Source organism: Tenrec ecaudatus, chromosome 14 (genome assembly GCF_050624435.1).
Source record: "Tenrec ecaudatus isolate mTenEca1 chromosome 14, mTenEca1.hap1, whole genome shotgun sequence".
Classification (NCBI taxonomy): Eukaryota; Metazoa; Chordata; class Mammalia; order Afrosoricida; family Tenrecidae; genus Tenrec; species Tenrec ecaudatus.
Genome location: NC_134543.1, coordinates 55,717,369 through 55,745,309, shown reverse-complemented (window position 1 = coordinate 55,745,309; position 27,941 = coordinate 55,717,369). Strand labels below are relative to the sequence as shown.

At 39.0% G+C, this 27,941-nt stretch overlaps 2 protein-coding genes across 3 annotated transcripts in view; both read right to left on the bottom strand.

The window, feature by feature from the left end:
- Window positions 1-27,941, bottom strand: part of NEMF (nuclear export mediator factor) — a 65,998-nt gene that overhangs the window by 6,312 nt on the left and 31,745 nt on the right. For both annotated transcript variants that reach the window (XM_075531170.1, XM_075531171.1), the window contains 10 exons: window positions 19,494-19,597; window positions 19,071-19,133; window positions 18,009-18,121; window positions 16,650-16,707; window positions 15,858-15,916; window positions 15,657-15,777; window positions 11,930-12,206; window positions 11,198-11,240; window positions 10,970-11,019; window positions 9,173-9,317 (listed from right to left, as the gene is read on the bottom strand). In XM_075531170.1, the coding sequence (XP_075387285.1) occupies window positions 9,173-9,317; window positions 10,970-11,019; window positions 11,198-11,240; window positions 11,930-12,206; window positions 15,657-15,777; window positions 15,858-15,916; window positions 16,650-16,707; window positions 18,009-18,121; window positions 19,071-19,133; window positions 19,494-19,597 (1,033 nt within the window). The remainder of the gene's footprint in view (window positions 1-9,172; window positions 9,318-10,969; window positions 11,020-11,197; window positions 11,241-11,929; window positions 12,207-15,656; window positions 15,778-15,857; window positions 15,917-16,649; window positions 16,708-18,008; window positions 18,122-19,070; window positions 19,134-19,493; window positions 19,598-27,941) is intronic.
- LOC142425794 (translationally-controlled tumor protein-like) lies at window positions 12,700-13,580 on the bottom strand. The gene has a single exon (XM_075531173.1). The coding sequence runs from the start codon at window positions 13,446-13,448 to the stop codon at window positions 12,930-12,932; it is 519 nt and encodes a 172-aa protein (XP_075387288.1). The 5' UTR covers window positions 13,449-13,580; the 3' UTR covers window positions 12,700-12,929.

The window sequence follows — 27,941 nt, the reverse complement described above, 5'->3', positions numbered from 1 at the left end:
TATCTTGGGACAAAAGCTGCAAGAAATCTAAATAACAAGGTGAACCCCTCAGGACCAGTAGTGAGAGTGGCGATACCGGGAGGGAAGGGGGGCTAGAAAGGGGGAACTGATCACAAGGATCTACATATAACCTCCTCCCTGGGGGATGGACAAGAGAAAAGTGGGTGAAGGGAGATGCCGGGCAGTGTAAGATAACATAAAATAATAATTTATAAATTATCAAGGGTTCATGAGGGAGGGGGGAAGGAAAATATGGAGCTGATTCCAGGAGCCCAAGAGGAAAGCGAGTTTTGAAAATGATGAGGGCAGCGAATGTATAAGTGTGCTTTACACAATTGATGTATGTGTGGATTGTGATAAGAGTTGCATGAGCCCCAATAAAAGGATTTAAAAAAATAAAAGTGAAGAATAGAGTTAAGTCCTCCTGTGGAGTCAGGAAATACTGAAGGCACAAGAAATAAGGCAGCAATGATGATGGCAACAAATGTGTTCGACACAATGGATGTATGTATGGATTGAGAAAAGAATTGTACGAGCCCTCATAATTTAAATTTTTTAAAAAGGGACAGCAAAGTCAGTTAATAGTCTGAATTTTATTCATTATACCAGTGATTCTGCACTCAGGCTACAGCTAAGTTTCCCTCAGTACTTTTGTTCTACAACTAGATGCCTAGGCTGCATATCCAAAGATATATATATTATAAATATTGCTCTTGACTAGTCTTAGAATGGGACTCAGATTAATATATTTCTAAAATTGAAGATTTCTGTAACAAGGAACACACACACCACCACCCCAAAAAAAAATTTGGTAAATCAGCCTTAGGTTATAAAATCAACAAATTCTTCTAATTAAAAAAACAACACACCCATGTTTACGATATTATTTACATCAAAAGGGCAATAACCTAAATACCCAAGAACTTCTAAGTACTTAAGGAAAGTGGTGCCGTCTAACAAAGGGCAAACTCACAACATTAAGGAATCTTTGACACATCTCAGAACAAGGATAATCCTGGAGGGCACTGTATTAAGTGAAATACTTAATGGAGGGGGTGTGCATCTTATTATAGGAAACCAGTATTAAAAAAAAACCAAAATGTTTATACATAGGAGGAAAAAAACAAAAACCTTTGCTGGTTATCAAGAGATGAAAAGAGGGTTAAATATAAGTGGAAGAAAATTACTAAATAGAAGACACATGGTAAAATGAAATTTCTTAGTACCCATAATATCTTAATATATTGTAAATTCTAACCTCTATGCCTGTGGTTATAATCTCATTTTGGAGGGAGTTTACTAGTGGACAGGATTAAAGTGGGTTTTATTTTGAGTCTCCACATTAGTACAGGGTATGTATGACCCAGGTCATCGACCTTTGTCTCCTTGGGGTGTGATTGGCTGAAAGACAAAAACCACACTCCTCTATGAAAGAGAAAGCCATCTTGGAAAATTCCTGGGACCATCAAGGAAGAGGAGGCACCAGCTGAAGATCTTTGAAATTCTTGCATTACGTAGTGAAGACAGCTGACCACATCAAGAGCAGAGGCCAAGGCAAGGAGTTCATGAAACAGCAGAGACCAGAGAGACTGAGGAGAGTGATGCTGTGAACCAAAGATGTTTTTATGATTCTGACTTGTTGACCTGTTAACTTCCCTAATAAACCTCAATAATCTTGAGTGTTGTGAATTCTGTGTAGCTGTCACAACAAACTATTGAGCCCAGCAGGAAAGTAGAAAAGTTGGTGTCAGAATAAAGAATTGTGGAGGCATGTCTGATCTCTGCTTTGTGGCAGCTAACACTGGGTTAGTGTGGAGATGGATTCTCCTCGCTCAAGTAGCCAAAGGGGGTCAGGTGTGGCCTCTGCTCCACTTTTCTCATACATTTTTATAATGGTTAATAACAACAAAAAGTCATAGACAATGTAGGTGAAGTTAGTACAGCATGACCAAGAAAAGGAATACAAGAATAAATGTCAATTATGGTAATTACTGGCACATGAATAATCCTGCAGTAGTAAGACGAGCAAACAGTAAATTTATAAACATAATATTGGTAGATAAGTATGCTAAAGAAGTGTTTGAGGATTCAAGGGAGCACTTTCACTGGCAAATACAAGTTTGGGTGTGGATATTTTAATGTAATTGTAGGGGCTGAATGTACATTAATATATGGAACAGAGCACACGGGACCACAGCTATGGAAACTTTGTAAAGACAGCAAAACACCTCAGGCTGAAGTAACTTGGCTTGAAGGCAAAGACTTGGGGGGCATCTCTGCCAACTGACACAACATAATTCATAAAGATAAATGTTATGCACCTTTAGTGTATTGTGTCTGGGGTTTTAAAAGTAAGTAAATGTCCAGCTAATATCTAATTATTGGTTTCTACAAGTCTGAGGCAAGGGGAATGAAGAAAACCAAAGACTCAACAGACTAATGGACCACGTGAACTCTGGGCCCAGAACAAGATGGTGTGCCACCACCACTGCCCAAAAGTCTGGAATCCTAGCAAAGGGTCCTGGGCAGAGTAGGAGGAAAAGGTGGGAAACACAAAATACATTAAAAAAAAAAAAGAACGCCAGATGTACTGGTTTAATGGGAAAGACGGTTCTAACACACCTTTCTGACTTAGAACTGAAGCCATTCCACTTTTCAGCCACGTTTAAGATTGTGTTCCTTAAAACAATTATATGAGATTCAAAAAGACATTTATCCAAACCCAAAAATGAGAAAGCAGGAAGGGCTAGAAAATTAAGACAAAATGGAACAGCCCAGGGCACAAACAGGAAGAATGCTTGACACACTCTAGGAAATGTAATCAATATCATGGAATACTTTATGTACAAACCATTAATAGGAAATTAATCTCACATAAAGCAAATAATATTAAATAACAATAGTTTAAAAATGCATCCCTATGTTCTTCACAGCATTGTTCACAATAGCAAAAAGATGGAAACAGTCTTAAGTGTCCAACAGATAATGCGTAAAGTCTGGTTCATACACAATGGAATAACTACGCTGTAAAAAAGAAAAATGAACCCATGAAGCATCTCACAACATGGATGAACGTGGAGGGCATTATACTAGGGAAATCGGTAACAAAAGAACAAATACTGCATGGGATCATTACATGTCAAGAAAAGGTTTGTACACAGAAGGAAACATTCTTTGATGGTATGGGGATAGTAGGAAAGAAAAAAATCACTAGATAATACATCTAGGAGCCCTGGTGGTGTGGTGGGTTATGTTTTGGTCTTTTAGAACTGCAAGGTCAGCAGTTTAAAACCACCATCGGCTCCAGGAGAGAAAAAAATGAGGCTTTCTACTCCCATAGAGATAGCCTCAGAAACGCAAAGGGACAGTTCTACTCTTTGTTACAGACTTGCTGTGAGCTGAAATTGACTTGATAGCAGGGAGCTTGAGTTTCTGGAAGGTTGGATAAGCCTTGAAAGACTTCCATGGAGTAAGACCTACATACCTACCTGAGGCAAGTGCGTATTCAGAGATAGGAACTCTTTTAAGTGGCAAAGATGACAATTCTCCACAAGATAATCTAAAGTCCTTCAAGTAAAAATTTAATCAAGATTTATTTGGGAACATGGACTATATAAAAATATTATTTGACCAATTTAAATTATTTTAATGTTTGATGTTATTTTGGTCAATTTGATAAACATCCTTTATGTATAGCCATGACTTTTTCGGTAGAGTATCGTGATAGGTAGGTTTACTGTGCCAACCTGGCCAACAGAAACGTGGGATTAACAGGGTCACAGTTTGATTGGAGGGCAAAGAGATAAATGGCTCGGCAGGGCCTGCCCCTCTCTCCTCTTGCTCTCTGGTCATCTGACCAGCATGCAGCTACTTTAGCTAGTTCTCTGCCTCAACTTGTGAGCTACACTACCTGTGGGACAGTCAACCTGTGCATTGTGTTGCTATTTGAGACCTATGCCATGCTGCTGGTGTATATATCACTTGAGCTTAAGGTTGGCAGATCCTGTCATCTTGCATTGCTTGAGTTCAATATGCCATCTGGGCCTGCTTCGTTAAGCTCCTGAGCTGCTGACTCTTGGTGGCCTGCCCTGCTGTTTGCTGCCTGTGGCTGGACTTGCCTGCATTGCCCTCAGGAAGACTCAGCTGTCTGCTTCCTTGATCATGGACCCAGCAGCCCTCCTGAGTTGACGGACTTCCAGTACATTAACTGTTCCATGAAAGTGAGTTGAACTGAGTCCTCCATACTGCTGTGTGAACTAATTAGCTGTTATATTTGTGTGTGTGTGTGTGTGTGTGTAAGTGTCCTGGTTTTGTTTCTCTAGAGAACCATGTCATAACATAGATATAATTCCACTTCTATGAATTCCTATAATTGGAATGTACCCTACCAAAAGGGTAGATTCATTACTAGGAATCCCATGGTGTGCACACATTTACTAAATGATTAACATGTCTCAAAAACAAAACAAAACTCACTGCTATCAAGTAGATTCTGACCTGGTGGCATAATCGGGCTGCCAACCCAAGTCAGCAGTTTGTACTCATCAGCTGCTCCTCCGGAGAAAGATGAGGCCTTCCTGCTCCCATAAATATTTATAGCTCACAGAGGCCCTATAATGTCGCTTTGAAATGAGATTAGCATGTACCTGCTAATTTAAGGAACCCTGGTGGTGCTGTGGGCTAGGGATTGGGCTGCAAACCAAAGATCAGTGGTTTAAACCCATCAGCTGCTCCACAGGAGAAAGATGAGGTGGTCTGCTCCTATGAAGATGCAAGTCTTGGAAATCACATATAGGATTAGTGAGTCAAAATCATCTATGTGGCAATGGGTTTTAGGTATATACTAATTTTACGGATTAAAAAACAAACCCCAGCAAAAAGAACCCTGGTTTAAAGCCATTAGCCACTCAGTGGGAAAAAGATGAGGCTGTATCCTCTGCTTCTGTACAGATTACAGAAACCCATAGGGCAGTCCTACTCTTACAGTTTCTGTGAGTTAGCATCAACTCAATGACCAAATCAAACTCATTAAAAAATTTGAGTTAATGCTGATTTATAACAACCCCCTGTGGGTTTCTTAGACTGTCACTGTTTACTGGAGTAAAAAGCCCTTTCTCCTGAGGAACTGCTAGTGGTTTTGAACTGCCAACCATGCGGATCACCGCCCAACGCATAACCACTATACCACCAGGGCACCTCAACTCAATGGGTTTAATTCTTTTGGTTCTTTATAAATATAAGGACCCCTGGTGGTGTAATGGTTTATGTATTGGGCTGCTACCCACAAGGTCATCAGTCCAAAACCACCAGCAGTTCTCCAGGAGAAAGATTACCCTTTCTCTTCTGGTAGAGAAACACAGTCTCGGAAACCCACTGGGTAAGTTCTATCCTGTCCTAAAGGATTGCTAAGTGTCAGATCGACCAAAGGACATTGAGTTTTAGTTTAGCACTAATATTTACTTTCTTATTTGCCTTTATCTTTCCATTTCTTTATGGTTCTTTCACTCATCTAAAATTTACTGAGTATTAAAAAGGAGGCTTTATCTGCTTCTGTACAGATTACAGAAACCCAAAAGAGCAGTCCCACTCTGGGAATCACTTTGGAAATTATTTTCATATGATTAGCCATTAATTTTTTAGTATTTTACACCTTAAAATGATCTTGAATATTCAATCTGAATTTTGTTTCTTTTCTATTTGTGTTCTAGCACCATATTATTTTCCCAATTCTAACATTAAATGCTTTACTACTTGATTCCTTCTTTTAATCTTTTCTTTCGAGATTTTCTTGGCGCTACTCTAACATAAACTCTTTCAAAAGAATTTTATTTTTTTCAAGTTAATAAAAATTTTAATTCTAATTGAAAAGCTGAATTTAGAGAGTTGAATGGACAAAGTTGGTAGTTTTTTTTATTTTACTTCTACCCTTATACAAAATATGTCAATACTTCCATTATTTCAAGGCTCACTAGGAAGAAAAATTAGGTAATTCTGACCACTACAGATGGAGAAAAGATAATAAAATGTGAAAAGGTCAAATGAACCTAAGATATAACTACTGGTTACTACATATCCAGAGTACTCATAAAAGAGAAAAACAAAGACTTAGAAGAAATTGTCCATTGGACTAATAGTCTACATGAATCAAGACCATCCACCCTCAGACCAGAAGCACTAGATGGTACTCAGCTACCAATACTGAGAGTTCTAATCAGGCATGTAAAGGATGATACTGACAGAATTAGAGTAAAAGGTAGAACTGAACTCAAATTCTTAAAAAGTTCAGCTTACGGGACTGTTGAGACTAGAGAATGCCTCAACACTAGTCATGTGATACTATTTAACCATAAGCCAAACTATTCCACAAGGTCATCTTTTAGCTAATAACAGATTTGCTCATAAAATTAAAATATCACCTGTGAGTTTGTACTCCTTTCTCCTTTAAGAAATCCTCTACGTAAGACCATATCATGAACATTTGCTCCAAAGTAAAGATGGGAAGGCAAGGAGGGAGGGAAACTGGATTACTGGAGGTGGAAGAAACAGCGCAGAAATAATGGGAAAATCGAAACTGTGAAAAAAAAAATGTTACCAAGGTCTGAAAAACTTGTGTAGCACTTGTTAACTGAGAACCTAATTTTCTGTAAAAACTTTGAACTGAAAACACCATATTTTACTATACTTTTAAAAAGAATATATACTGACATTCACCCAGCATTCTTTGGACACTACATTTGGGGAAAAAAGCATATTCTCTTTCTTTTTTTTTTTTTTTAGCGAGAGGGAGAGGGAGAGGGAGAGGGAGAGGGAGAGCGAGAGGGAGAGCGAGAGGGAGAGCGAGAGGGAGAGCGAGAGGGAGAGCGAGAGGGAGAGCGAGAGGGAGAGGGAGAGGGAGAGGGAGAGCGGAGCGAGAGGGAGAGGGAGAGGGAGAGCGAGAGCCGAAAAAAGCATATTCTATATCCACTAACCTCTTTTGTCATCATCAACCTTTAATAAACTTAAGAACACTGGTCAAAATCACATTAATAATTGGATTGTTCCCCTAACTTAGCAGTTATTATTCATTACTGGGAGGATGATTCCACCTCCTGGCAATCATATACAACAGAAGAAAGTGTCATCTGATCTTGCATTAGCCTCACAATCATGTCATGTGAGAGTTCACAGTTGTGGCTACTAAGTCAATCCATGTCATCGACTGTCCCCTTTGCCCCAGGCCTCTATTTCACTGAGCGTGATGTCCACCTTTCGCGATGGCTTCCTCCTGATGACATGTTCCAAGACAGTGAGTTAAACAGTGTTCCTGTGATCCAGATTTTCATTGGCTAATTTTCTGAAGTACATTGCCAAGCCTTTCTTCTTACTCTTAGTCTGGAAATTCTGCTGAACCCTGTCTACTACTACAGGTGACCCTGTGGATATTTCAAATGTTCATGGCTTAGCTTCAAGCACCAAAGTCTGACAAAGTGACAGATGTGTGGTAGAGTTGGCAATAAAGGGTTAAAAATATGAAGATAAGTAAAAAAGTAATGCTATAAAATTACAGAAACCTTTATTAAACAGGATGGAAATGATTGAGCTACTGTTTCTTGATCTATCCTCCATCAAGGTCTGTGTACTTATGAAGGCAATGTTTTCATCTCTAATCTTTCTGAGCAATTCTGCACTCTATTTTCTCAGTACCTATTTCTATTTTCATAATAAAATGGAATATTAAAAAGAAAGATGGGGAACAGCAGAGATTAATTATGATTGATTCTACTCAGAGTTAAGACAATATTATGAGTCCATGGTGGTTTAAAAGAAATTAGGACACAGAGTCTGATCTACATAGATTTGGCCTGTTAAGCACAAGAAGGCAAAGTCTGGAGAGATGAATGCGTTCCTTCAAGGCTGGAGTTACAGAGGACAAAGACTCCTGCTGTGGTGTAGCACGGAGCTTCACGTGGTGACTCGGCTGCAGCTAAGTTTAGCAGTAGATTCAAGTAGAGAACTTGGGAGGTATGGCACAATCAGAGACTGGTCACTTACTGAACCCCCTCTCCCCCCTTCCCCCCCTCCAGTGTGGTGCTTACAAAATGGACATTCCTCAATGTAACCTTGTGTACCAGTTTTTCTCAGCACTCGGCCAGCTCCTCCTATTTAGGCTCATCTTCCCATTGCCTGATGTCCACTAAGAACTAGACTTTATGGTTTCTATTTCAGTCACTTTCTTTTCCAGCCCCAGTCACTGTGGGCTCTCTTTTCAGTAGACAATTGGAAAGGTACCTGAATTAAGAGACCCACCGAGGCGTTCAGTTCCTGTTTTTTTCCTCTATCTCGGGAGCAATGGGCTCCTAGAAAATAACAGTGTTTGGATAATCCTTGAAGCAAACTGCTTCTTTTTTTTTTTTTTTTTTTTTGAGGCCCCGCTTTCACGGTCTGTATTCGTACTGAAAATCAAGATCAAGCGAGCTTTTGCCCTTCTGCTCCACGGGAAGGCAAACTGCTTCTTTCAGTCCTTTCAGCTCTTCCTGAGGCCAGTGTTCCCAAATGTGCACCTTCAAAGGCTCAATCTTTGGGATGCAGGTTTCACCTTCTTCGCTGGTTGATTGGTGTCAAAACAGGGCAAGGGAGGTGCCTTGAACTTGGGTATCTCCTATACCTGAATTTGGGCATTTTACACCACAGCAAAATGGCAGTTTGGGAATCCTTAATAAACGTAAATCATGTTCTTGTGAAACACTGAGTGTGGGGAATAAACTAGTGCGAAGGGGCAAGGCTGTACGATTGACGGGTAAGGTTTCCCTACACAAATCTTGGAACGTAGCCCTGTAACCTGGGAGATTGAGGAGCACTGTTGTAAGTGGGGGTAAAAAAAAAATCACTTGTACATTTTTCTTGAGCCTTTTCTCACCATTGCAGTTTATCATTTTCTTAAAATTTCTTCATAATTAACCCTTGTTGTTATCCTGTGTCCTTCAAAAAAAAATTCTACCAGCGTTATCCCTTTGGAATGCCAGAGCACAGCTGTCATAACCTTTTCACAGGAAGTTACACAAGTCTTATTTTTTGCTTTCACTGTCTGTTTCATCTAAACTTTAAGTAGTTAAGAAAGACCACACACCTTCACTTGTGAATCGCTGTGTATAAATTTTAACATTTCAACCTAAGGTTAATGAAGCCCCGTTACCTTCTGTCCTCGCTTCACTGGCTGGCTTGCCGGCACTCTCCTGCTCGTGCTCTGATGAGTCTCGGCATGTTCCTTTTCTTTCTCCTTTTCCTCTAGCTCTTCTAAATCCCCAGGATCATTTGGAGGCTTTTTCTTCTTCATTTCTCTAAAAAGAAATGAAACAGAAACATTTAAATTCATAAAAGAACATGACTTCTCCTTGAAAGTCAGACATTCACCATACAGGAAAAAGCCACAACATTTCACCTTTCACATCATTCTTTCTAAAGTCCAAAAGACATACACCGCCAACCTGGTCCTATCCTTACTCACCCAGCCATATTTAGTCCCTAAACACTCTGAGGCCCGGTACAGGAATTTGTGCTCTTTGTACTGACAAGCAACAAACCACTCACTGCCACCTAGTTGATGTCGATTCACAGTAACGCTTTAGAACAGGACAGAACTGCCTCTATGAGTTTCCAAGACCGACTATTTATGAGAGTAGAAAGCCTATTTTTTCTCCTGCTGCACTGACAAGATTTTATAAAATGCAGGCATTTTATAGCATCTGTTAATTGACTGGTTGAATGAGTAATCGAATGTGGTAAAATAAAGATTTATAGAATTTCACCTCAATTTCATTTACACTTTTCATGTGCCACCTCTTTCTATTCTTAATGCCCCTGTGCTTCGTTCAGACTCCCTCGAGAACTAAAGCAAACCAGCTGGCATCCAGTCGGACTCACGGCAGTGGAACTGTACCTCATTGTGTTTTCAAAGCTGTGACCTTTTGGAAACAGAGCGCCAGGCCTTTCTTCTAAGAGAACTCTGATTCTGTTTCAACTGCCAGTCGTCCACGGTGCAGTCCAGTGCGTGTTTGTGCTACCCAAGGAGTCCCACTTGTACATACACTTCTTTAATGATCTTCCTTTGAGCTTTACCAAAGTCCTGAGGCTTGTCATACAAAGTTCTCAAATTACGGTCCAAATTCATTTATCCAAACTGAACACCTACCAGCTCACAAAGATGAACTTGCCACTTCTTTTGATTTTAGTCTATTTATCCAAGTCCTAAGCTATTTTCAAGGTATACTTCTGATTGTATTTTCCCAAACATGTCAATTCCCATGACTCCTGAACCAGTTAACTAACTCTGAACTACCTTTTAATATATTTTGGATGTTTATGGCCATTTCCTGAAAACAGGTCTGTAAGGCATCTCAAAGACATGGACTTTCTATTTCCTTTGTTATACAGTCATCACCTAGCTTAGTGCTAGGTCCTCAGAATTCATGCTAAATGTTTAGTAATCACTTCTCTGAAACAAAAGGGGCTTATTGTCCCTTCTGGCCTAAGGGCACTTCCTGAAAAGCTTTACTATTCCTAGTCTTTCTGGGCACACAGCTGTGGTCTCAGATGACCCCTTCTTCTTGCTCATGCCTTTCTACCTGCCTCCTGAGATGTGCCATCACGGGAGGGGGGGGGGGGGGGAACAGGGCAGTGACTTCTCTCATAGGAAACTTTTCGTAATTAATTTCACGCACCCCTGTTTATTCCTGTCAATATGATCCTAGAACTACTCTATCTAATACACTGCCAGTATTAATGTATGTATTTCTTGCTAATGATGGCTTAATTTATGCCACCAGATCTAGCTTACTGATTACAGCGACAGATTAAGGTCTTACATTTAAAATGCTAAACTTTGATAATTTTAATAAAGGAATTCTTTAGGATAATCAAGTGATTTATCACAGCAGGGTTGGCAATTAAAAAACCAAATCATGCTTTTGTTAGATAACTCAAATATGTTTACCTTCTTTCCTTGGCTGACAAATGTCTCCGGCTCTGTAATTTACTGTCACTCTATTAAAATTGAAACAAAAAAAAAAACAAGCAAATACAAACAACAATATAACTAATATTAATTTTTCAATTAAGCATTCTCATTTTAATTCTTAAAGTAGCATTTACAAAAGTAGAAAAGTATTTCATTCCTTGAGAAGGATATGATGCTTTTCATAAAATCTTGAAAATATCTCACCAAATTAGAAGGTTCCTCTTTTGAAGATAATTTATGGAGGGACCTGTGAAAATGAGCAAAGAGAGGAATGTGCTATTACAAAAGATTGATATAAAGTCCCAAAATATTCCCATATCACATTGCTAATTAAAGGCAATCCTATAACTTTCAAATTTGGTAAAGAAAAATATAATCAAATTGCTCATCTTCATACACACCACATATTTTTAAACAGCTGACATACAATGAATATTTAGCATGTCTGGCACTACTAAATGCTTTACATGCATTTAATTTTCCCTGAGAAACTATGCTGAGCACTACTTCATTTTAATCCAGAAGGAAAAATGATGGTTCAACTTGCCCAAGGAGAAGAAGGGTGAGGACTTAATTTTGGCCTGACTCATTCGAAGTTTTAACAACCCCAATGATAACAATTATAACTGTGGTATTATCCACTTGATAATCAGTAGACAGTAAAGACAAAATGGAATTATCAAAAATACTAAGAACTCAAAAAAAAATGGCATTCTTTATTATGAGCATTCTAGCTATTTACTTTGACCTAATTTGGCCACTCTATATGTACTGTTTTTCTATCTGCAGTTTTGGGACTATCATTGGAGAGATTCACCTCCCAATCAAATGGTGAGAAAACAAGAAGGCCATAGAATGACGGAAGGTCCAACTATTGAAATAGTTTTTGGCGTTATCTTCATCAGGGCTTACTCATCTAGAGTGGTTTTAAATTACCTTTGGGTCTGGAGATGGGACAAGTCAATGGTAGTATCAGGATAATCTAATGTCTCTCCTTCTTCATCTTTCATTTCAGCAATTGGTTCCTCATCTTTTACCACCTCTTCAGATTCTCCTTCATCATCTGAACTTTCTTCCTGAATCAGTTCCTCATTTAGATCATCTCCACCACTCTGAACAGTACTAGCCTCTTGGTCAACCTGAGTCCTGAGTTCTTCTACAGGAGTTTCAAGCAGTTCCTCTTTGTCCTCTTCACTGCTACTGTCACCTCCATCTATAAAATCAACATAAGCAAAGTCAGAGTGGGACTGCTGATTTCCTTGAAAATGTCAAAAATTGAAAAGAAAAAAATTCTATTGATTTAGCCTATTCCCCCTCAAAATCAGAAAATGTCCTTGAGTGTCTTCACATGGTACTCTCAGAACAAAGAATAATCTGATTCATGAACATGTTGTACAAAATGCTCTCCACGATGCTTTAACAAGTAAATTTCTTAGACACTGCAACTATCTCTCTAAGATAAACCTTAACTCACCTTTATTAGGTCTTTTCAAAGAGTTAAGTCATTGAAAGTCATTTTACAATCCAGTTGCTTTTATTAAATTTTCATGAGCAATTAACTGAGATAATGCTGCAGGTATTGGTACTTTTACAAAAACAAAATGCTGCCTAGTACCATATACCAACAGTAATAATAGTCTTTTGAGTCACAGAGCCAAAAAGCTGAGCTAAACAATTAACCAACCACCTGGATGATCCAAAGCAAGTTTCTTTTCTTTTTTTTTTTTTTTGAGTTTAAATGCATTTTATTTTAGACAACCTACACGACATTTTTTTTTCCTTAAAAAAAAAAAAAAGCCTCCGCTCCAAATAAATCAGGGTCAAAAGTAAATGAAGAGCTCACGATGATATCAGTTCCGTTTGTCTAAGTCCTGGTGTTGTGTGGATGAACAGCAGCCAGTCGGGATGAGGCATCGGTCGTGAGTTGCCCACTGTGTTAACATTTCTCCATCTCTAAGCCATCCTTAAAGAAGATCATATATGGGGTGACACCATCTTCACGGTAGTCCAGCAGAGCAACCATGCCATCTGGATTCATGTTCTCACCAATAAAGAACTGGTAGTTTTTGAAATTTGCAAGGATGTTCTTGATTTGTTCTGCAGCACCTGTCATAAAAGGCTTTACTCTTTCTGGTTTCTGTTCTTCAAGTTTGCCTTTGATTGATTTCATGTAGTCTTTGATGTACTTCTTGTAGGCTTCTTTTGTGAAACTGGTTTCCTGCAAGTGATGGTTCATGACAATATCAACACCAGTGACCACGGTGCTTTCTGCTGCATCACCATCGGGGCCTTCAGCTGAGGCGTTACCCCCAATGAGGGCGTCATCGATGGCACCTTCGGTCCTACTGACCATCTTCCCCTCCACTTCCAGACACAGCCCGTCTGCGATCTCCCGGATCTTGTAGATGTCGGAGAACATCTCATCATGGCTGATGAGGTCCCGGTAGATGATCATGATGGCGGCTGAAGGGAGACAGCGGCGGCGCTAGCTTAGCAGGAGCCCGGAGCTCTGAGCGAGCGCGGTGCGGCCGGAGCGGCGCTCGGGGGGAGGGGGGAGCGGGCGGAAAGGGCAGCAAGTTGCTTTTCATAAGTTCAATTGGATCACTTATAAAACAAGATGTCAAAAAAAATTTTAAGTAAATAAATAAAACAAGTTGCCATCACCTATTCTGAGACTCAAAAGAAAAAAACAATGTACCTAAAGCATCTCAGTGTTAGGGCCATGGGGAAATTCACTGAATGGAGCCTTACACTACTAGTCATCAATGAATGGAGTTCTAGTTTCTTTAAATAGGAATGTAAAAGTTCCAGCAACTATTGTTGCTCTTTACTTGAAGCAAACATATTCAGTCAAATTCTCCTATGACAAATTACTTGTTTGAAATTCATCTTTTCATCACTTCTCATACCTAAACCCAAAAGTAAATGCCAATTCATACACATCTAGGTTTATGTGCTAAATACTTTTGCATTAATTGAACTTGACATCTAATTAAACAAACATATCCTGAACTGTAATAGTATTAGGCTCCAATTAAATGTCTCACAGTTTACTAGAATACGTATTTTACTAAAAATCTGAGGGGGATATCCAATTGTCTACAGATGGGCTTTTGTTCCCCATTCTGACCCCCATCATTCCCACTGAAATGGTTGTTTGTTTGGGATCTTCTGATATCTGCTACCTTTTCCTATTGAAACCTCGTAATCACATAGGCTGGTGTGCTTCTTCCATGTGGGCTTTGTTGCGTCCCTGCTAGATGGCCATGTTTAACTCTATGCCTTTTAAGACCCCAGATGCTATCTCTTGTAATAGTCGGGCACCATCAGCTTTCTTCACACTAGCTTATACACACATTGTCTTCATCAATTGTGTAAGGAAGGTGAGCCTCATAGAAGGCCGTTATTAGAAGAAAGTGTTCTTTAGTTGAGGGAGGAATTGAGGAGAGGCCCAATGTACGTCTGCTACCTTAATAGTCACCCTATAAATATATGTACATAGACTTATATTCCTATTGTTGTATATTAATATATTTACATATGTACATGCCTATGTTTATACCTCCAGAAATGTCTTTTGCCTTCCAGTTCTTTCCTCTATTTCCCTTTACTTTCCTCCAGTCCTACTATCATGTTCGACCTTAATCCGGCTCTCGGTACTCCCACTCAGCTATATTGCACTTGATAGAACCCCTTGCCATCGATTTTTAGATTTCTTGTTGTTCAATTGTCCCTGGGTTTGTTGGCTCTCCCTCCCTTTCTCCCACCACCTCCTCTCCCATGTCCCTCTGGAAGCATAAGTCCTGTTGTTTTTTCCTCAGGATTGTTTGTCCTGCTTAGCTTATATAGATAGACAAGAACAAAACGACAAACAAAACAAAACAAAACAAAAAATCGCCTATGAATAGTTCCAGGTCTGTCTGCTGATCCCTGTGTTTTCTGATCGGGTCTGATGAAGTTACAAGTCCTGCCCCCTGGTCCAAAGTCTATTTTCAGAATTCCTCAAGGACTTTGTTGCTTTGCTCCCCATGCTGCTGTAGACAATTGGACATCCCCTCGCAGAAGGGTCATGAGGAAGGGACGAGCCAGCCAGGGTGGAGTATAGCACCAGCGAAACACATAACATTCCTCTAGTACTTTAATGCTTCCTCCCCACCACTTTATGACCCCAGTTCTACCTTCCAAATCTGGGTAAACCAGAGCATACACACTGCTACAGCTAATAGCTCTCAACACACAGAATCCAGGACAGATAAACCCCTCAGGACCAATAATGAGAGTCGTGATACCATGAGGGTAGAGGGAAGTTGGGGGGGGGGGGGGGGAAGGGGAGAAAGAGGGAATGGATAGCAATGAACAACATACAAGCACCTCCCCCCTGGGGGAGGAACAACAGAAACATGGGTGAAGGGAGAAAGTGGAGTGTAAGATATGAAAATTATAATAATTTATAATTTATCAAGGTTTCAGAAGGGTGGGAGAGTGGGGGAAGTAGGGGGGAAAGAGAGGAGCTGATACCAAGAGCTCAAGTCAAAAGAAAATGGTTTGGAAATGTTGATGGCAACCTATGTACAAATGTGCTTGATACAATTGATTATGGACTGTTATAAGAGCCCCTAATAAAATGATGTATTAAACTAAAACCTTTAAATGTTGAACATACCTAGTTGTTCCAATTCTTCTGAAAGAAGTTCACTTGTGCAACTTGTGAGTGTCTCTATGTCTTCATCCTGCACTCTGACTTTTCGTTCACCCCGGTGCCTCCAAACACAAGACTCATCCACCTACAGAAATAATTTGTTCTCATTGATGAAGCTTTATTAAGACTAGTTAAAAAAAAAATAACCAAGAAGCCAAAGAGTACCTTAAAGAGGAAGCTAAATCCCATCATTAGATATGAAGGAGGAAGAAAATTCTTTTTTCCTATAAAGCAATACGCACAAATATTTAATGTTTCTTATCTTTTAAATTTCTCTTTGTAAAATCCATCACCAACAATCACATTAGTTTTGTCATCTACTCTGTTCATGAAGGAACATATCCTATTTACAAAATTTGGTATTAGGTATGTGAACAGTACAAAAAAGTAAACTATAAATGTATGCTCTCATCATTTAAAAAATAATCTCCAGATGTAAAATTTCTTGCTAGAGTTGATATTGCTGTTCTAAATATTGGTGCAATTTCTGCTTTGGTAAATATCATTTTGCATGGTATAATGTTAATAAAAGAAATTCATATTTGCTTATAAAAGTACAGTCATCTATTTTCAAGGAAAAGATCAGACTATGCTTTCTTAGAAGCCCTGACAGTACACTGCTAAAGCGCTCTGAGGGAGGAAAGATGTGGCAACGTGCTTCCTTATCGATCTAAAGTCTGAAAAACGCCCTGGTGCAGTTCTTCTCTGGTCTGTGGAAGCCAGCTATGCCTTCTCATCACTGTGACATTAAATTATGTGAAAGCACATTTCCATCGGTAAAAGTATATAAGATGACATAACAAATTAAATTGACCTCACAAAGGCAAAACTTTCCTTATTTCCTAAGCGACTTATTATATAAAGTCAGTGTCATCAATTTCTGTTTAGTAGACGGTCCTCAAACTTGTCTCCAAATTAAATCCACAAGGTTAGGAGTTTATCCTGTCAAGCCATTACCTCTTATCATAAAACTTCCTGTTGTCAAATATTCTCCAGTTGGTGCTGTTTTGGACACCTGAAGGACACAAGAACACATTACACTCAAACTTTTCAGTTTTCCATTAAAAAAAAAAAAAGAATCAAATTCAAGTAAACAGCAAGCACTGTGTATTTTGAACAGTTGATAGAATATAGCAAAAATTGAAGGGGTAGCTATTCTTCAAAGACACATGTCTACGATATAAAGATCCAAGGACTAGATCTAAAAACCCAAACTCACTGCCCTCAAGTTGAAACCAACTCACAGCAACCCTCAAAGACAGGGCAGAACTGTCCCTGTGAGTTTCCAAAACTGTAACCGTTGACAGGAGTAGAAAGCCCCGTCTTTCTCCCAAGGAGGGGCTGGTGGTTTCTAACTGCTGAACTCGCAGATCCCAGCCCAGTGGGTAACCTCCACACCATCTAAGCTGTGAGATATGAGAAAAGTACGTATTCTTTATTAACCTTTATTATATAAAAATCTCTTCAGATGTAACTTTCTTTGTATTATCCTTTCACTTTAGGATATAAAGTTAAAAGCAGACTTAAAAAAATATTTTATTTCACAAAAAAAGAAAATGGGCAAATTTATCTGTAATTTTGAAATCTGTGAAACTCCAATATCTGAGAATATCTGTATAATCATAAATAGTTGTCACAACAGTGTGAGCCTAAAAGCACACTAAAGCTAAGGGAGAATAATGGTACTGAACTCCCCTTGTCCTTCAGCATAGCTTTAGAATTTTGTGCAAGTACACTGTATTTATATCATTAGCTGTAATTCTTGAGTGTGAATGTCAACAGAACTACAAATCAAGTAAAATAGCACTGACAACAAGGAGAGCAATGACTAAAGCCAAATAAATTAAAAACCACTGAATATTACCTATGAAGGGATTTCAAAAAGTTCATGAAAAAAATGGAAAATGTAACTTTCCCATGAACTTTCTGAAGCCCCCTCATACATCCCTGGTAGAGCCAGAGAGAATTCATAAAACCCCAACAAAGATTTCTGTTCTTGTTTTAGGTCAGGAGACCAGTGACATACCTGCTTGGAACTCTCTCTGTCTCAGGTTTTTCTTCCTAGAGAGGTCTTTTCTTCACACTTTTTCTAATATGATAGTTGCTATCATTTTCTAAAAGGGTCACTATAAATCAGAATCAACTTGATGGCAGTGGGTTTGGTTTGGTATGATTTTCTAAGCCCATAGCACTTGGTATCTGATGTTAGGTTTGTGATCACCATCAAGGCAGGTACTTTGCCTACCTTGCTCACTTATGCACTCTCAAATATTGGCACAGAGTAGCTCTTAATATATTAAAAGCTGTAATTATTACCTGATGATGGTACACCCACCAAGCACTAGTGATAACTCGTGCATCCCAAGCAGCACTATAGCAAAGAGCCATTGTGCCAGCTTCCGTCAAGGTCCGAGGTGGGATTGGCTCTCCTGCAAGAACAGTGCTACCATTATTCAACTACCAAAATGCAAAATACCTACCAAATAGATGCAGAAATTATAGACAATGTGAAAGTTTGAATACCTTAAATACTAATACCCTATTTTTATTTCAACAGTATAAAAGTTTCTATTTTTCTAAAAATGCATTTGCATGGGGTGTTCACTTTTAAATAGTCTACTTATAAAAAGTTAGAGAAAAGATATCTTCTCACTTATGTGAATAAATATAATAATTACCAAAAGAATTTAGAAAAAATCTGAAGTTTAAAGACCTTAAGAATTAACATAGACTATTGGAACTCTCGAGATAAAAACCATATTAAAAATATATCCCTTATGACTAGATTTCAAATATTTTTTTGGATATAAATCAAATACCATAAAAATTCACCTTTGTAAATATAAAATTTGGTGGTTTTTAATATATTCTCAAAGGTATGTATCTGGTCTGGCTCAGGGCCCAAAGTTGGGTTTAATATCTATGGTGAGACCATGGAGGTCTAGTTATTAGGCTTAAAAGTTTTCCTGGCTCTTTGTCAGATTAAGAAGGTGACATGCAAGGCTTTCAAACTGCTACAAAGTAGCCTAAAAGAATTATAGCCCAGAAAGGGAAAAATTTCCCAAATTCCAACAAACACTGGTTAGGAAAAGAGCTGACTTTATTTCCTTATTGATCTTTGGCCGTTATTGGGAAGTGAGGTACTGAAATCACCATTTGTTAAATTCTGTTTCTGCCTGAAAATCCATTACTTGGTCTATGTATTTTGGGGCTCAATTAGTAGGGGTACATGTGTTTAAAACTGTTATCTTTTTGATGGGTGATCATTTTATCATTAAAAAATGTTCTTTGTTGTCAATATAGATAATTGCATTATAGTTAGACTATAGACGTTTTTAAGGAAATAAACTAAGGTTTTAAAAAAGAGAACGATATTACCTGTTGGGTTCTTAATTACACAGCTGGTTGCACCATGAAGATCAGCATGTACATAAATGTCCCCTTTAATAAAGACAAATTATAAACAATAAGTCCGGTTTCTAAATGCGGGAAGAAAAGTTTTCAAATTTTAGCACTAAAATTTTAATATTTTGATCTGCAATACTTTTGGAGGATTATAAGCACTTTGTTAATGTAGTAAAGAATCAAAAGTCCAGATTAGCTCAGCCTTCTTATTTGAGGAATAACATTTCAAATGAGAATTGATTATCAAAGCAAATAACCAATAAACCATACACAGTCAAGCACCAAACTCTTTTTCTACCAACTAAATCTATTATCCAAAAGCATATACAATGAAAGAGCAAAGCCAATGCTGAGACATCTGATCCAATTTTTATTTCGAGCTTTAATTGTACCTACCTGCTGTTAAGTACCTTTTCACAATGATTTCATTCTGTTGCTGATCTCGCCCACCTATAATCAGATAGTTCTCAGAACTAATGAACCACAGAAATTTCTCAAACCTACCAAATTAAAAAGAAAAAAAAAAATCAACATTTCTTTTCCTTTGTATTTCCTTGATTTCACAAACTTTCAAAAACAAAAACTAAAAGTAAGGAATCCACTGTGTGGTGGAAAGGTACTTGAATAGGTACTAAAAGCCTGTGACAAATAACTGTCATAGAAAATTCTAGACTGTGTTAAAAAGAAAATAATTTTAAATTATAAATCATATTTCCCTTTATTCCATAGGTAGGTATTCTGGCACTCTTTTAAATTCAAGGATAGCTAATCATTCTAATTGTTTGCATACATATTATTTACATTAATATATATCTATAAATTGCCTTCAGAAGGATAAAATCATAACTTTTTAAAAAGTAATCTTAAAGCACTTGAATCTTCATGATTAGTGTACAAGGGGGCTTCAAAAAATTGTGGAATTGAAAGATAATGAAATTTTCCCATGACTTTTTGAAATCCAGCTCCATACTTATCACAAAAAAAGTACCAAATATGTACTTCCATTACCGTATATACTCATGTATAAGCCAAATTGTTCAGGACATTAAAAAAAATCATTTTATTGGGGGCTTATACAACTCTTATCACAATCCATACATATATCCATTGTGTCAAGCACGTTTGTACATTTGTTGCCATCATCATTCTCAAAACATTTGCTTTCTACTTGAGCCCTTGGTATCAGCTCATTTTCCCCTCCCTCTCCGCAGCCCCCTCCCCCATGAACCCTTGATAATTTATAAATTATTATTTTGCCATATCTTACACCATTCAATATCTCCCTTCACCCACTTCTCCGCTGTCCGTCCCCCAGGGAGGAGGTTATATGTAGATTCTTGTAATCTGTTCCCCCTTTCTCCTTCAGCTTCCCTCCACCTTCCCGGTATTGATACTCTCACCACTGGTCCTCGATTCCCTGTGTTACCAGTTCCTATCTGTACCTGTGTACATCCTCTGGTCTAGCCAGATTTGTAAGGTAGAGTTGGGATCATGATAGTGGGGGGAGGAAGCATTCAAGAACTAGAGGAAAATTCTATGTTTCTTCATTGCTACACTGCACCCTGACTGGCTAGTCTCCTCCCCACAACCTTTCTGCAAGGGATGTCCAGTTTCCCACAGATGGGCCCAGGGTCCCTACTCCGCACTCCCCCTCACTCACACAATGCTATGATTTTTTTTTGCCTTTGATGCCTGGTACCTCATCCCGTCTATGCCTTGTGATCTCACAGGCTGGTGTGCTTCTTCCATGTGGGCTTTATTGGTTCTTAGCTAGATGGCCACCTGTTTGCCTTCAAGCCTGTAAGATCCCAGATGCAATATTTTTTTATAGCTGGGCACCATCAGCTTTCTTCACCACTTTTGCTTATGCACCTGCTTTGTTCTCAGCGATCAAATCGGGACAGGCTGGTGACTCAACACAGTTTTAATGCAGTTTTGTGGTAAAATTAGGTGCCTTGGCTGATATTTGGGTCAGTTTATACTCAAGTATATAGGTACATTTTTAAAATAACATACAATATACGAGGCTTCTAAAAAGTCATGGAAATTAATTTCATTATCTTTAATTTCATTTCTCCCTGAGCTTTTGAAAACCTCTTATAGAAGAATATAAATATATGCTACATTAATTTCACCCAAGAGATTATCTTTATGATTTTATCTGCATAAAAGCTTCTGATTAAATATAATAATTTAATAATACATTAAGTACTGGTATGAAACTAATCTCTCTCAAATCTCCAATTACACACACACACACACACACACACACACAGCAAAAGAATTTTCTTACTATGCTCTAGGTCTGATTTTTTTATTGAGTAATACATGCCTAAAATCCAAAAGTTTAAAGAATATATAAAAAGCTTAGTGAAAAGCTGCCCTTCACCTCCTGTCCCATACACATCCCTTTAGTCACTATCAAACAGGGAGCTACTATCAGCTTCTAGCATACTTTCCTTATTTTCTCTATGGATATGAAGGGAAAGTGTTGCTTCTAATCCTCTCTTCATTTTCAGACACATGTAACACTTATTTATCATTTAAATATAAAATCATTGTTGATTTGCAGTATTTTAAATTATTTAACCATCCCTTCTTCATAGTGAAGAAGTTTATAGAAAGTATACCCACAAAGACCAAGAGAATGGGAAATAGAAATCAAGGATTTGTTATAATCATTTTAGTACAGGAATGTGCAATAAGTCAGTAAAAAATAATCAAGAGGAGGCAAAATAGAAGATAAAAAGAGACAAAAACTCAAGTGGGAAAAATAGAGAGCAAACAGTCAAAAGAGTTGATTTCAATCCAAATACATCAGAAGTTACATTAAATGATAAGTGTACTACACGTTTCAGTAAAAGTCAGAGTGTCAGACGAGATAATAATAATACACCATGTTGCTTTAAAACATAAGGATATAGAGAAAATTTACACTGTAACGATGACCACAAGATTTATCATGCAAACATTAACCATAAGGAAGCTGATTTAGGTCTCTGCAGAGACCCAAAGCCCATCCGTAGATCATGAAACAGTCCCCCACAGAGGGCCCACAGGGAAGTGATGAGTCAACCAGGGTGCAGTAAAGCATCAATGAACCACACACTATTCCTCCGGTTCCTTGAGGCTTTCGCACTCCCCACTATCATGACCCCAGTGCTGCTTCTCAATTCAGACTAGATCGGAGCATGTACACAGGTATGAAAAGAGAGATGGAAGCTCACGACACACGGAATCCAGGAGTGGGAATAGCAATACCAGAAGGGGTGGGGGGAAGAGGAAGGAAGAAAGGGAAAACCAATCACAATGATTGACACATAACCATACACCCCTCTCCAGGACGAAGAACAATAGAGAACATGGGGAAAGGGAGACAGCAGTTGGTATAAGATATGAAAATAATAATTTATAATCTAGCAAGGGGGAAGGGGGGGATTGGGCAAAAAATGAGCTGATACCAAGGGCTCAATAGAAAGTAAATGTCTAGAAATGAATGAAGGCAACATATGTACAAACATGCCTGATTCAATTGATGTATGGATTGTAACAAGAGTTGTAAGAATCCCCAATAAAATGATCTTTTAATTTAGAAGAAAAAAAAAAGGAAGCTGATTTAGTTACAGTATCTGACAAAGTAGACACTAAGGCAAAAACTGTCATGAGTCATTGAAAAGTTGATAAAAGACTCCATTCACCAGAACAGAGACAACTATTCCCTTTATACCACTTACATAGTCTCAAAGTGTAAAGCAAATACTTGGTAGTAGGTCTAAGCAAGAGGAGGCAAGCCATGCTGTGTCAGACCGCAGAAGTAATAGGAAGAAGCCCTGCAGCCACTCGAGCTGTAGACCCAGAGGGTGGACAAGGGAGATAAAGCTTTCAAGCAGGAATTTACAAAGAAGAACCCTGAGGAGCCAAAAGTGAACTGTCACAGGGAAAGACCCCTGACCACAATTAGAATTAAGGAATCTGGCAATAGGTTAAGTTGTTCTTTGTGACCAAGGGAATGCTGATCCTTGATTTCACTCTTATGGATCTATACTATAACTGTAGTTAAAATCAAGTGTTGAATTGGAGTTTGTGGTATACTGAAGACTAACATTTGGTTAAAAAAAAAAGACATTAAAAAACAAAAACTTTAAACCAGCAGAAAAGGTGAAATGAAGAACCTGACCATTATGTGATATTTAATATATATATCTCTTTCAAAGACAATCTTTAAAAATTATTTTAAAAATTTATTTAAGATGAAAAAAATTTGAACTTGACGATAAACTTGATTGCAAACACTTATAAAGATGCACCTAATTGCAAACTAGAACTCTGCAACCCTATGTGGAACAAGTTGACCATTTATATGCTGAGCCATAAAGCAAGTCTCAACAACTGATATCTAAGGATTGAGGTGATTCAGAATACCACCTCTGAGCATTTAAGCAAGAATCAAGAACAAAAAGATTGCCCAGTTAATGCTACCTACCAGCTCTGAAAGTGAGATTAGAAGGCACTGACTACAGTGGTATAAAACTGGAATAGACCATGGTTCATGTTCGGATGAAGACTAGTGGGACCCCCAACAATATGGCCCTTAGTCACTCTTCATGTCTGGAATTGAACTCGCCCCTGGTTAGAGTAACTGAACATTTAAGATCAAAAGGGTATCATTTACCCAAGGACACAAATCAGATTAGGAGGAAAGAGAACTGGAAATGGGAAACGGGGAGGGCAGGGAAGAAGCAAGGGCACAATGAAAGGACTCTGCAAAGCTTGAGTAGAAACAAAATGTGTGGCCTGTTGAATGCAAAAACTCATGACTTTCTGTCAACTTTCATCTAAATTCCTAATAAGATAGATAATCAGAAACTGAAAACAATTTAAACAAATGCATACAAGAGTGAATGAAGAAATCAAAGTACTTTGAAATTAATGACTATGAAAATATTGCTCATATTTTGGGAATAAAGTTAAAGTAGAATTATCGAAATCACTTCAACATATAGTAGAAAACAAAAAAGTTGGGATGGGGTGGGTATGCTTCTATGAACAAAGATTCTATACCAAGAAATTAGAAAAAAATTGTAAATGAATTGCTAAGAAATGAATAAAGGAATAAAATTAAACACTGAAGTTCATAGAGATCCAAATCCCTTATATCCAGATAAAAAATATCATTAACCAAAAAATTAGTTTTTCACTGCTTTGCAGATGCCGCCGTCTGAATCTGCAATCTTCCCTGGTACTGTTGCACACAGCCATGGTCAACCTGACTGTATATTTTGACATAACTATTGATGGCCAGCCCCTGGGGCCAGGTCTCTTTCAAGCTGTTTGCAGACAAAGTTCCAAAGACAGCATTTTATAGACAGATAAGATAGATAGAATAAGAAACCCTCCCTCTCGTACACACACACACACACCCACAAATTTTATCGGACTACCAAGTTGTCCAAGTGAATTTCAAACACCTAAAACATTGGTTCACAAACTTATTTGGCCTACTTCTCCCTTTTCAGAAAAATATTTAATCACCTCCCACTCCTGCAATTAAACACTGTTGTGCTATAGTCCACGATCCAGATAAAGTAGCTATCTGCTTCTCTAACACCCCGGGGTTGTTCCAGTGGTGCCACCCACCAACAACCCTTACCCCCAAAGGGATCAATACAGCCACTTTGATAAAACAGTGATCTAAAACAATAGGGAAAAAAAACCTTTCCACATAAGGCAGCATTTATCCTGAAACTCAATATGGACAAAAACATGACAAGTAGTGAAAACTGTATGTAAACTGTATCCACGACTAAACACAAGCTGGCAATGAGTTGATTTCAACTGCCAGAGACCATGGAGGAACAAAGCAGAGCTATCTGATAGGGGTTCCATGGCTGTCAATCATGATGAAAGCAAAGGGCCACGTTTTTCTCCCAGGGCACAGCTGAGAGGTTCAAGCTAAGAACCTCTCTGTTAGTGGCTGAGAACTTTAACCAATGTGTTACCAGGTATCATGACTAGAAATATCTTCAAGAGGGAAAGAGGGGACAAAAATTTGAGAGTTGTAAAACAGAGTGAGTGATCAGACACAAGAAGATATCCTAACCTAACAGTGGAAAAAAGCAAAGAGCCAGTTTAGTTTACAAGGTAAACAAAAAAATCACAGCACTTCTGGAAACAGGATTTGAAATGAGGTTAAAAGGAGGACATGTCCGCTGAGGTAAGTGTGTGTGTGTGTGTGTGTGTGTGTGTGTGTGTGTGTGTACATAATATAGAACAGAAAAGTAAACACAACAGGGACATAGGGAAAAAGCTACTGTATACAAACACTCCAGGGGAGGTCCACGTAGTATGGCAGGGGCCAGACCAACTCCCGGGGTACATATGGTAGCCAACTAAAAAGGGGACAGGGAGGGAGGAAAGGGGAAAGAAAAAAAAAAGATGTGTGACAGGGCAATAGGGCACTGACCCACCCTAGGGAAGGGTATTGTTTGTGTCTCCACAGGGACAGAGGGACCAGACTTAAAGCCAATACCAGACAAATGCAACGTGCCGGCAAGGAGTGGAGGAGCCTGAGGGCTCGGCCCCCATACCAGCTACATGGACAACTGCCCCTTCCCCCAGAAGAATGTACTGTAGAGGACAGCACTGAAGCTGCAGCTAGGGAAGAGGGGCATATCTAATCAGAGCAAATGGGAGCAAATGCGGGGGGAGGAAGAGAAGAGTGGAACACATCCTGGCCCACCAGGCCTGGAGGACTATATCCCCGCACTGAACAGCCAATGCACAGAGTGGACAAATATGGCTGATCTGACTACAAGATACACCGTCCCTTGCTGGCCCAGGGCCCTAAGGGGGACATTGGAGACTCAGTGTCCAGACTGACCCTGTGACACCGAGGCAAACCACTAAAGGCGTGCGGCAGAGCAACCGTGGGAGCAGAGCAGGGAACCCCTGAGGGAGTACAAAGGACAGACTCTGGGGCCAAAGCATGGTACCCCATCAGACCTGACTGAAGGACATGCCTAGAGATCAAACAATCAGACCTTGATCTATTTACAGGCTTTTCTTTCTTTTAAAATTTTTTTTCTTTTAATTAATTTATTCTTATATGGGTAATTGGTTTTCTTTTTTGTTGTCATCGCTGTGTTCTCATTCATCGCCTATCTTGCTATGGCTTGATTTTGGTGCATATTATCATCTCTACAGATCTATCTAGATAAGATAGACTGGATGAATAGTCTGGAGGAGAAAACAACGGGACCAATGGTTCAGGGGGACACGAGAGAGGGGGAAGCAGGGGTAAGGAGGTGGTGCTGACCAACCCAGGGACAGGGGAGCAACAAGTCATCAAGGAGGGTGTGAGAGGCCTGGTAGGGATTCAGCAAGGGCAAGGTAACGGAGAGAAATTACTGAAACCCAAATGAAGGCTGAGCATGACAGTGGGACAAGAGGAAAGTAAAAGGAAATAGAGGAAAGAACTACATGACAAAAGGTATTAATAGAGGTCTAAAGATTAGAATGTACATATGTAAATATATTTATATGAGTATAGGGAAACAGATCTATGTGCATGTATTTATAGGTTTAGTATTAAGGCAGCAGATAGACATTGGGCCTCCACTCAAGCACTTAATGCAAGAACACTTTGTTCTATTAAACTGGCATTCCAGGATGCCCATCTTCCTGATACAATCACTGAAGACAAACGTGTGCATAGGAAATGTAAAGAAAGCTGATGGTCCCCGGCTATCAAAAGATATAGTGTGTGGGGTCTTAAACGCTGGAAGATAAACAAGCAGTCATCCAGCTCAGAAGCAGCAAAGCCCACATGGAAGAAGCACACCAGCCTGTGGGACCACGAGTTGTCGAAGGGATCAGGGATCAGGCATCAAAGAACAAAAAATCGTATCATAGTAAATATGGGTGAGTGCAGAGTGGAATCTCAAAGCCCATTGTCAGGCAACTGGACATCCCCCCTTACTGAAGGGTTGTGGGGAGATGAGCGAGTCAGGGTACATGGTAGCAACGATGAAACATATAACTTTCCTCTAGTTCTTAAATGCTTCCTTCGCCCACCAACTATCATGATCCCAAATCTACCTTATAAATCTGGCTACACCAAAGGATGTACATTGGTAAAGATAGCAACTGGAAACACAGGGTATCCTGGACAGATGACTCCTGCAGGACCAGTGGTAAGAGTGGTGATGCCTAGAGGGTGGAGGGAATGTGGGGTAGAGAGGGGGAACCAATTACAAGAATCTACATATAGCCTCCTTCCTGGGGGATGGACAACAGAAAAGTGGGTGAAGGGAGACATTGGACAGTGTAAGATATGACAAAATAATAATTTATAAATTATTATTATCAAGGGTTCGTGAGGCAGGGGAGAGTGGGAAGGGAGGGGGGAAAAATGAGGAGCTGATGCCAGGGACTTAAGTGGAGAGCAAATGTTTTGAGAATGATGAGGGCAATGAATGTACAAATGTCCTTTATACAATGGATGTATGTATGGATTGTCATAGAGTTGTATGAGCCCCAAATAAAACTATTAAAAACAAAAGTGGACATGTTGGTTACTACTATTCCTTCCACAGCATAACAGGTCTCCAGAGTGCAGTATTGGGAGGACAGAGTACAAATGATCTCTGGACTAAAGCAAATTTGGAACAGTTATTAAGGGAGGATGCCATATGTACAATAAGAAAGTAAATGTACAAATTTACTAAAGAGTACGACTCTCTTATCTTTAATTCCCATAGACTGCTCCAGATTCTCCAAGCTGAGGTCGTCATCTTTCAAGCCCGGGAGAAAACTTTTTTCCGGGAAATTAGATCAGATTAAGAC

Bases quoted from the DNA above. Each gene is read 5' to 3' on its own strand.
- LOC142425794 (XM_075531173.1), bottom strand. From the start codon at position 13,448: ATGATCATCTACCGGGACCTCATCAGCCATGATGAGATGTTCTCCGAC.